This window comes from Marmota marmota, unplaced genomic scaffold, assembly GCF_001458135.2.
Source record: "Marmota marmota marmota unplaced genomic scaffold, marMar, whole genome shotgun sequence".
Lineage (NCBI taxonomy): Eukaryota > Metazoa > Chordata > Mammalia > Rodentia > Sciuridae > Marmota > Marmota marmota.
The window spans coordinates 356558-367896 of record NW_026000242.1 but is presented as its reverse complement, the minus strand read 5'-3'; the positions used below and the strand labels follow the sequence as shown (position 1 = coordinate 367896).

General features: G+C 38.4%; 1 protein-coding gene and 1 pseudogene across 5 annotated transcripts in view; one reads left to right on the top strand and one right to left on the bottom strand.

Annotated features, from left to right (window-relative positions):
- Window positions 1-442, top strand: LOC107145640 (annotated as a pseudogene).
- Window positions 443-10050: 9608 nt separating this feature from the next.
- LOC107145958 (olfactory receptor 150-like) overlaps window positions 10051-11339 on the bottom strand; it is a 4919-nt gene continuing 3630 nt past the window's right edge. For 2 of the 5 annotated variants that reach the window (XM_015490011.1, XM_015490017.2), the window contains exon 3: window positions 10051-10342. In XM_015490011.1, coding sequence (XP_015345497.1) covers window positions 10051-10342 — 292 coding nt within the window. Of the gene's footprint in view, window positions 10343-10836; window positions 10903-10998; window positions 11017-11339 lie in introns of all 5 variants that reach the window. The other 3 variants (XM_015490016.1, XM_015490013.1, XM_015490015.1) reach the window with 3 other exon arrangements.

Genomic DNA, 11339 nt, shown 5'->3' with positions numbered 1-11339 from the left:
ATGGCAGAGGTGCAGCAGCTCTGGGTGCAGGAGGCAGTGGACTCCATGGTGAAGAGTGTGGAGAGGGAGAACATCGGAAAATGCAGGGCCTCAAGTTCCGGTGCACGCCAGCTGCTGTGAGGACAGCCAGGCTTCCATGCAGCAAGTACACCAGTGCATTGAGCACTGCCATGCACTTCTGGCTCAAGCCCAGGCTTTGGTAACCAGTGAATTGGAGAAGTTCCAGGAGCACCTGGCCCGGTGTACCATGCATTGCAATGACAAAGCCAAAGATTCAATAGATGCTGGGAATAAAGAGCTTCAGGTGAAGCTGCAACTGAACAGTTGTGTGACCAAGTGTGTGGATGACCACAGGCAACTCATCCCAACTATGACCAAAAAGATGAAAGAGTCTCTCATCCATTGGGAAATAAAAGTTCTTGCCAGTGGCCATTGGGGCTGAGAGCAGGAATCTATTTAAAAAGGAATGGGAATTTTTAGTTTTTTAAGCAAAGTTTATATGAATGAAGAAACTAAGGATGGCAGCAAGTTTAAGGCATATATCACTTGACTCTAGACACTGGTTCCTTTGTGTCTTGATCCAAGAAAGTGAAATGGGGAAAAAAATGGTGCTAAAATTTGAGTGAAAGAATGGGAAAGCCTTTTAGAGCCTAAATTTTACATGGCAAGTGGTTATCCTGACAGTAGAAAGCTCCCTTGTACCAAGCCAGAGCCCTCTAAGGTACCAGATTCTTACAACAAGGATGGCAGGTTCTTCCAGACTGCCAGGGACCTGGTAGAGTTTGAGAAGAGGTGTTTTTTGTTTGTTGCCAACCTCCTGTTTACCAGAAGTAACATACCATTTTCCATAAGCTGTAAAACAAAATCCAGGAGATCACTAATCTAGAAGAGGGAAAAGGTTTCCAGGTCTTTATTTTCTTTGGTAGTTTTTTATATACAAGGCATGAAGTGGACTTAAGATGTGAATCTGAGAGGGAGAATAGTTTAAATAAGAACTTGGAAAGCTTCCTTGTATATATCCTTTATGGCCATCAAGATATGGATTTTTTTGACATTTTTATTGCATCTCTCAGCTGGGAGACCACTGCAAAAACATAAGAGGCAATGTCACATTAAGTATGGGAAGCAGAGCTTCTTCTACCAGCATATGAGCCTTGAGGCATTCTGCAGCAAAGTGACCTCTTTAAGAGAAAGGAACTTTGATTGTGATACATATACCAGTATCTGGAAATAGTAAAACGTGACTGTTCACTAGCTAAGGGAATTGTGAAGTACTGTCCTTGGAAGAAAAAAAAACAGCTTTTCATAGAAGAGAATGGAACAGAAGCCTAAATCCAGCATTGCTTACTTAGATCCCTGAATTAACAGAGCCTTATTGAGATAATCCCCTGGCAACAGGAAAGTTAAAAAGTAAACAGCTTGGGCAATGAAAAACTGTGACACACATTCTAGCAAAGGAGGGACACCCCACACAGAACCCTTTACCATTTTTCCTGGGGCCTTTGCAACATGCAATATTCCTGCCCCAGCATGGCACCTTATCTTCTGGATAAGGAGCATGTTGTCTTTTTTACAAATTTATTACTTAAAATGATAATATAGCCTGTCTGTTTGCTCTGTCAAGGCTGTAATATATTTTCCTAGTGATTTGGTTTTAAAATAAATAGTTTCATTATAAAAAAATAAAAAATAAAAAAATAAACATAGTACATCATATCAATAGACTTAACAAGAAGAATCATATGATCATCTCAATAGATGTAAAGAAAGCATTTGACAAAATACAGCACCCTGTTATGTTCAAAACACTAGAAAAACCAGGGATAGTAGGAACATATCTCAACATCATAAAAGCTATATATCCTAAACCCAAGGACAACATAATTCTAAGCATTTCCTCTGAAAACTGGAACAAGACAAAGATACCCTCTTTCATCACTTTTATTCAACAATGTTCTTGAAACTCTAGCCAGAACAATTAGAAGAAAGAAATTAAAGGGATATAAATAGGTAAAGAAGAACTCAAACTATCACTATTTGCTGATGACATGTTTATATACTTAGAAGATACAAAAAATTCTATGAGAAAACTTCTAGAATTAGTAAATAAGTTCAGCAAAGTAGCAGAATATAAATTCAGCACCCACAAATCAAACACATTCCGATATACCCATGATGAATCCACTTGCAAGAGAAATTAGAAAAACTGCCCCATTCACAATAGCCTCAAAAAAAAAAGTACTTGAGAATCAATCTAAATAAAGAGGTAAAAGACCTCTACAATGAAAACTACAGAACACTAAAGAAAGAAATTAAAGAAGATGTTTGATGGAAACGTCTCCCATGATCCTGGATAGGCAGAATTCATATTGTCAAAATGGCCATACTATCAAGTGTTATTCAGATTTAACGCAATTCCTATTAAAATCCCAACAATGTTCTTCAAAGAAATAGAAAAAGCAATCATGAAATTCATTTAGAAAAATAAAAGACCCAGAATAGCCAAAGCAGTCCTTAGCAAGAAAAGTGAAGCAGGAGGCATCACAATACCAGAACTTAAACAATACTACAGAGCTATAGTAACAAAAACAGCATGATATGGCAAAACAAACAACAACAACAACAACAAAACAGACATGTAGACCAATATTAAGGGATAGAAGACACAGAGGGAAACCTAGACAAATACAGTTATCTCATATTAGACAGAGTTGCCAAAAACATTAACTGGAGAAAAGATAGCCTATTCAACAAACGGTTCTGGGAAAAAAATGGAAAGCCACATGTAACAAAATAAAATTAAATCTCTCTCTCCTTTCCTGTACAAAAATGAACTCAAAATGGATCAAAGACTTAGACACTAGAACAGACACCCTGTATCTACTAGAAGCTAAAGTAGGCCCAAATCTTCACCATGTCTGTCTAGGATCTAACTTCCTTAACAAGACTCTTAAAGCACAAGAAGTAAAATCAAGAATCAGTAAATGGGATGGATTCAAACTACAAATCTTTTTCTCAGGGAAAAAAAATCAATAAGGTGACGAGAGAGCCTACAGATTGGGAGAAAACCTTTACCACCTCAGATAAAGCATTAATATGTTCACCATCTCTAGCAAATAGAGAAATGCAAATCAAAACTACTCTAAGATTTCATCTCACTCCTGTCAGAATAGCAATCATCAATAATATAGTCAGCAGTAAGTTTTGGCAAGGATGTTGGGTAAAAGGTACACTCATATGTTGCTGTTGGGACTCATATGTTGTTGGTGCAACAGTATGAGGATTCCTCAGAAAACTGGGAATGGAATTACCATTTGACCCAGCTATCCCACTCCTTAGTTTATATCCAAATGACTTAAAATCAGCATACTACAGGGACACAGCCACATCAATGTTTATAGCAGCTCAAATCACAATAGCTAAACTGTGGAACCAACCTAGATGCCCTTCAACAGACGAATGGATAAAAAAAAAAACATGATATATATATTTGATGGAATATTACTCAGCTTTAAGAAGAATGAAATTATAGCATTTGCTGGTAAATAGATGGAGTTGGAGGATATCATGCTAAGTGAAATAAACCAATTCCCAAAAAAACAAAGACTGAATGTTTTCTCTAATATGCAGATGCTAATTCACAATAAGGCGGGTGGGGGGCACTAGAGAAGTATAGCATTATCTTAGATTAGGTAGAGGGAAATGAAGGGAGGGGAGGGGAGGGGATGTGGGGATAAGAAAAATAGTAGAATGAACAGACATTATTTCTTTATTTATATATGTGACTGCATGACCAATATGATTCTGCAACATGTACACTCAGAAAAATGAGAAATTATACCTCATCTATGTATGATATGTCGAAGTGCATAAATATATTCTACTGTCATGTATAACAAAGACATATTAAAAAATAATAAAAAATGTTATTAAAAATGATTAGCATATGGCATTAAATGAAGTACATTAGTAGCTGGGGTTATGATGCATGAGTAGAGCAATGCAGCATGCAATAAGTCCTGGATATAATCCTTAGCACCAGAAATAAAATAAGATAATGTGGGAAAGTGAATGTGACTGTTTTTATTTTTATTTTTTAATATGGCTACTGGAAAATTTTAAATTACATATTCATCTAGCATTGTTTTTATATAGGAAAATACCATTCTTGAGCAAAGAATCAAAGTATAATTTATTAACCATTTCAAGATAAGGTAAGGACCATCAAGTTCTCACAAGGACTCCTTGCAAACAAAGCATGTCCAACTGGTGTTTCCTTTTCCATGGTAACACAGCTAACAGATCCAGTGAAGGGGAGACTTGGTTCATCTGAATTTCAAGAAGGAAATTGAATGTTTCTTAGTGATGATATAATAGACAAAGTGTAGTCTAGTTGGAAACTCATAGCATTGAATAATGATTTGATTTCAAAACCATAACTGTGAACACAAGTAGATCTGAACTTTTCAGCAGTCCACATTTTCAATCATGATTTTACTCAGAATATAGACCCAAGTTTTTCCACTTGTTAATGATAGAAGTGAGAAATAAAATTTTAGAAAAAAAATCCTGGTCTCCAACAACCTCTGAACAATGAGTTGCAATTATCCATAAAAAGCATAATAGCATCAACAATAAGTAGTGGAAATAAAGGTCAAAAACTGGTTATAGTTAGTTGTTTATTCTCAAATATATGACAAGAGAAGTTATGGATTTAAGAGCAGTTTGCATGTGAAAATCAGTTTGGTTATTTACAAATAAGCAAATGAGCATAATTGAAGCATTATTAGTGGAGGTAACAGGATTATAGGAGAAAATATTTTAGAAACTGTATTTTGAGAATCAATGTGATCTTTGTTTTAAGAATGGCAGAACAAGCATGAGTTTCCTTGGGGTTTTGGTATAAGACTTCCTCTTATGGAAGAATTGAAGGAACTGTATATTCTGGTCTGAAATGAGGCTGATCAGAGAGGACATGACAGCTGTTTCAAATTTAAAATTTCATGAGGACTGAGGATGTAGCTCAGTGGTTAAGTGCTTGCCTAGCATGCATGAGGACTGGGTTTAATGTCCAGCCATACACACACAGAGAATAAAAGAAAGAAAAAGAGATCATGGTATAAAAAAGTAATTTTACTTGATATGCTGGCTCCAAAAACTAAAGATTTTAGGAGAAGTGAGTAAAAACTCATAGCCAACAATATTCTGTTCCATGGCTATGGTTTTATTTTGAGCACTATGACCAGAATCTGAATAATTGTGCTTCAGTTCCCCCTCAATCATGTGTGAGAAGACTAACTTTGGGGGCAAATCATTTAACTTCTGTATGAATTAGTTTTGTCTCATAAAATCTGGTTATTGGTATTTCCTCATGCCTAATTCTTTGGAGAGTAAAAGAAAAACAAAAAGAACATGCATATACTTGTGAAATATAAAGCAAGTATGTATTAACCTAACTCTTTAATCATCATCAGGTTAATCTTTGTTTGGAGTTTCTAGCAGCAATACAATAGTTAATTGGATTTAAAACTTAAGACCTTTCAAGATGCCGTGTATTATTACCCAGGTGCACATGGCCTGCCATTATGCCTTGAAAGTGAAAGCATTAGAGAGAGGCCAGTTAATTCCATCTAGCAACAGTTTGAGGCTGGCTAGTGAGGAGGGAATGATGATCCTTGCATGCTATGGGGGCAGCTTCCTGCCTTAACCCAGAGTCTTCAGATAAGTCTCTATCTATTGTGCAGCATGTTGACTCCTCTGGCTGAGAAATTGTCTGGCTGTACTTTGGCTACTTGACTAGGGAAAGAACAGGAAGATGAAGTGGGAGCTTTGGAAAGGAAGGCCATGGCCTGGATTCACATCCGTGCAGGTAGGAGCACAATTTGAAGATCCTTTCCTTCCTTCCTTGGAAAACATCCATATTCCCAGGTGCTACTGCTCCTGGGAATTGCAAAAGGGATGCAGAGTGGCACTTACTCTCTCCTCTCTCTCAGGGGGAAGGGGAGAGTTGGGTGGGTTTCCACAACCAGTTGTCACCTGTGTAAAGCTCTTTCCATGTTTGATTTTCTTCTTGTCACTTGGGTACACTCTGTTGCAAACAAAGGGCCTGATTGTCAGGCCAGATTCAGGTTTGCCAGAAATCAGATCCTTCAGCTGCCAGCCCCTTGCCATGGCTGAACGTGGTTCCTTCCTCTATATTTTGTTTGCTGCTGGTATAGGGGCTGGTTCTTCCCCATGCAGGGGATGTGGAATGAACCTGACATAAATTTCCTAGGTACATGTATAAATACAGGTAAGGAAAAGCCTTGGTCTTTCAATTAACCTCTTCCTTAGATTCCTTCAGGGAAAGGGCATTAAGTGTTCAACAATCACTAGATGTTTTTCTCACCCTCTGTAAAATACTTTTGCCCAGCACAACTTTGTGCAGCACAACTTTCAGTTTAGTTGAGAAGTGTCTTTGATCTAAAAACTTTCTTTACCCAAACATGCCTCAGTCCTCCTAAAAATGTAGGTTTCTTTAATTCCTTATCCCTTCACTGTGTTTGTGGAGGGACATTCTCCCTTGTGCCTCTGGCCATGGCCAGGGCTGCAGCCCTGAGGATTTCTTCCTTATTTTATTATATCCAACTCTGGATTCTCTAATCTGTTTCGAGTGTTCATTATTAAATTCCAGTGAAGTCCTCTCTATTTTTGTTTATTCACCCACCTTGTGGAGAAGATGCACATTTGCTTTTCTTGGTTTCACAGCATAGAGCAAGCAGCCAAGGAAGTGGCCTCTCTATTCTGCCATCTTGAAACCCCCTTGATTCTTCTTGAGTGCCTGAGAACTCTTGCTCATTCACTCTTCCATAGCAAAGTCTGCAGTGATTCTCCAGAAGCCTTTGGTTTCAGACTGGGGTAGTATTATTGATCCCTCTTGTTTTGAGGCTTCAGCATCTTGGACTGTACAGCTACTGGTTCCTACATCTGGAAACCAGCTGATAGTCAGTGTATAATATCCAGTTTCTGTAAGCCAATCTAATAAAACCCCTTTTATAATCATACCTTCTATTGCTTCTGTTCTTCTAGAGAACCCTGACTAATGCTGGGAGGGAGGGGAGATAGGTACATAAAAGACAGTGGAATGAACCTGACATAAATTTCCTAGGTACATGTATAAATACAGGTAAGGAAAAGCCTTGGTCTTTGAATTAACCTCTTTCTTAGATTCCTTCAGGGAAAGAGCATTAAGTGTTCAACAATCACTAGATGTTTTTCTCACCCTCTGTAAAATACTTTTGTCCACAGCAAGTGTAAAGTCTTTATTTCAGCCTTTATCTCTACTGATCAGGAAAGGCTTGAACAGTGTGGCACTTTCTCATTCTCTGGGGTTCTACAACGGGCTTGTCTCTTCCAAGATGCTCAATGCAATCAATAGTGCTTCCATACCTGGGAGTAAACATAGTACAGAGAAATCAGGGTTTCTCCCTTTGAGAGGGAAGTAACACAAAGTAGATTTGGGGGTCATTCTTTGGTAAGGAGCAACCAAATATTCAATCTCAATGTGTAGACACTAACATTTCGAGGACCACAGGAGATATAGGAACTCAGAATGAGGGAACTCTGAGGGATGCATTTGTAAAGGGAGACTAATCTGAATGACTCAAGAGTCCTATTTAGTCCTATTTAGTTGGGGGGCATCAATTTAAGTTGGTGGCCAACAACTTTGAGGTACACAGGGTATCAAAGGATGCCTTGTTCTGGTTCAGACAGTGGAGAGGTGCTTAGGGACACCTTCTCCCCCCTTCACTTTCAGATAGATAACACACCATCTGACACGTGTACTTATGCCATGAAATTCCTTTGACCTTCAAATCTTGGGAAAAGATGCCTAATATTTTCTGTACCCAAGCTTGGCCCAAATACTACTTGGAGGAAAGGGAGAGATAACTCTTAAGGGAAATATAAACTATAACTTTGTTTTACAGCTAGACTTGAATGAGCAATTGCCCAAAGCAATTCAAGACCAGACCAAAAAAAAAAAAAATTGTCACATTTAAATTTTAGTTGCTCTGGGACCTAAACAGCTATCTTATTCTTTTCTTTTCTTTTCTTTTTTTGAGGTTGGGGGGCATCAATTTAAGACCTACAGACCTTCCCAACCTTCTCTATAAGCAGGTTTGGTCTACATTTGCTAGAATTATTATCTAGACCTAAGTGACAGAAAGTTAGGGATCTCTACTAAATAGAGAGGTAATGCCAATAGAGAGATATTTATAAACATCAGATGGCATTAGATACCTTAACTACATCATATGGGGACATCTGTGGCTTTATAAAAACTAAATGTTGTATATATGTTTCTAACAACTCTGCTGATGTTTCTAAAGTCTTAACTGGCCTCTACTCACAAATCAGTGGCATATGAATACCACCTAGAGCATTAATGAGTTACCATCTTCATGGCTTTAAGAGGCCAGCCAATAATACTGATTACTTTCATGATAATTGTTTACAAAAAATGCTTTGTTGTCTTATTTTTCCTTAGCATGATTGTTGCCCTGTGTACATCTCATCCAGTCACTCACCAGCTATCATCATGGACCTCTGGACTATCTTGAAGCTAAATACCCTTGACTCTCCATGCCCCTTCTAATGGAGAACAAGAACTTTGAGTTTTATTCCTCTAGATGTCACCCCTTTTCAGCAGGAAGTATCCAGAATGAGTTGACATCTATATACCCTAAAAGAATTTAGGGGCCAAAAGTCCTTGAGTGGGGAATAGATACAGATAGATGAGAATGGTGGGAACATGAAGTTAAGAAAGTTTCTGTAAAATGAACCTATTGTACTGACTTCCCACAGGCTTTCTTTTGCTGAAACACATAATGACTATAGCCCCACCTGGCCAGAGGGGATTGAATATGTCACATTCCTCAACAAACTGAAGCAGGGGGTGAAGGTCTGTTAGTGTATATATTGAGTGATTAGAGTTGAGACAGGTTGATGACTGGTTATTACTGATTATCAAACAGAAAAGACAATGGGTTGCTTAAAGCTTACTTCTGGGAACACACTTCCCAGCTCACTGGGTTGCTAACAATTACCCTCTGTGCTCTTGTCCTTTCCTGACCTTAGGCCAAAACATGAACAGAAAGAGAAGGTGAGGACTTCTGGGGTCTATAAAAGACCAAGACGAGGGGCTGGGGTTATGGCTCAGTGGTAGAGCAGTTGCCTGCATGTGCAAGGCCCTGGGTTTGATCCTCAGCACCACATAAAAATAAATAAAAGTTACTGTGTACAACTACAAAAAAATAAATATTAAAAAAAGAAGAAGACCAAGACAAACCCAGAATCATGAACAACCAGTTTTGGGTCTCTTTCTCTTTGGAGAAGCCTGTTGGTATCTCTTTTCTTAAATAAAATATTCTTTCTGTGCTTGCCTTGGCATTTCTCAGATGTTGAATCTTCTACACCTGTGGAAAATGTACCTGTTTCTGATCTCCAAGACTGGTGTCACTATTGTTATTTCCCACATAGAAATAATATCATCACACTTTATGTGCCTTCCTATCCCTTAATATAGTGCTCTATACTTTGTAAGAATTAGAGGTTATGTTTTGCATATTCCAAGTAGTTAAAATTGTTTATTTTAGGTAACAATTTAGAAAATTCTTGCTAAGAAACTTACATAAAGTATTAATAATATCAAAGAATAATGAAGATATGTATTGCCTGATTTAATGTAAATGAATTTTGCCCAAACAGACTTATGTTCCAAACACATAAAATATGAGCAATATTTTATATTTGGAAGAATTTGAAAAATGTTTTCAAATATCTGGAGGTGATAGAGGTTATTCATAGTAGATGGACTCTGGGGTTTCCCAGTGGGGTGCTGTCCTCAATGTATCTGATCCTGTGAATCCAGTCCTGTTCTTGGCACCTTTCTTCCAAATAATGAAGTGCTAGCAACCTCTCACGCCTTGTGAAAAACCCATCAGTGTTTCAGAATTGCTTCCTTACTAAATCTGTACAAATCATAAATTTTTGCTAAACAATAATACTCTTTCACAAACTTTTATTTCCAAGAAGTTTACTTAGGGCCACTTTGACATCTTTATTCCTTAGGCAGTAGATCAGAGGGTTCAGCATGGGCACAATAATAGTGTAAAAGACAGAGGACACTTTTCCTTGGTCCATGGAGCCAACTGATGATGGCTGCAGGTACATGAATGCTAGAGAACCAAAGAAGAGAGCGACAGCTGAGACGTGGGAGCTGCAGGTGCTGAAGGCTTTGTACCTGCCCTCAGTGGAGCAAATGTGCAGGATGCTGGCTATGATGAAGATGTAGGATGGGGAACTGTGACCACCGATGGAAGAGGCCCAGCGGCACGCAGAGGGGCAGAGCCACCGCCCGCGCCTGCAAGGTAGGTGGACCTGCTACCGACCGGCAGAACAGGCCCAGCAGCCTGCTGGCGTGGTAGGCAAATTGCCCCAATTGGAGGAGGGGCAGAGCCACCGCCCGCGCCTGCGAGGGAGACTTTGCAACTATACAAGAGCAATATAAATATATACGGGGAAAATTCAATAGCACAACAGTTTCACCAAGCAGAAAGAAACGCGAACAGTATGAAGAGACAAGGAAAGAAAGGACAACAAGCAATGCAGGTCAACTCAACGTTAGAAGAGGTAATATCTGCAGCAGATGGAATGTCAGATAAAGAATTCAGGATATACATGCTTCAGATGATCTGGAGTCTCAAGAAAGACATTAGACAGCAAAATCAGACAATGAAAGATCACTTCAACAATGAATTACATAAACAAATCCAAGAAGCAAAAGATCAACTATACAGGGAGATAGAGGTTATAAAAAACAAACAAACAGAAATCCTAGAAATGCAGGAAGCAATAAACCAACTTAAAAACTCAATGGAGAATACTACCAGCAGAGTAGAACACTTAGAAGATAGAACATCAGACAATGAAGACAAAGTATTTCAACTTGAAAAGAACATAGACAGCTCAGCAAGACTGTTAAGAAACCATGAGCAGAACATCCAAGAAATATGGGATAACATAAAGAGACCAAACTTAAGAGTCATTCAGATACAGGAAGGGATAGAGGTTCAAACCAAAGGAATGAGCAATCTATTCAATGAAATAATATGAGAAAACTTCCCAGACTTGAAGAATGAGACAGAATCCCAAATCCTAGAAGCCTATAGGATGCCGAATGTGCAAAATCATAAGAGATCCACACCTAGACACATTATAATGAAGATGCCCAACATACAGAATAAGGAGAGAATTTTAAAAGCTACAAGAGAAAGGAAGCAGATTACATTTAGGGGTAA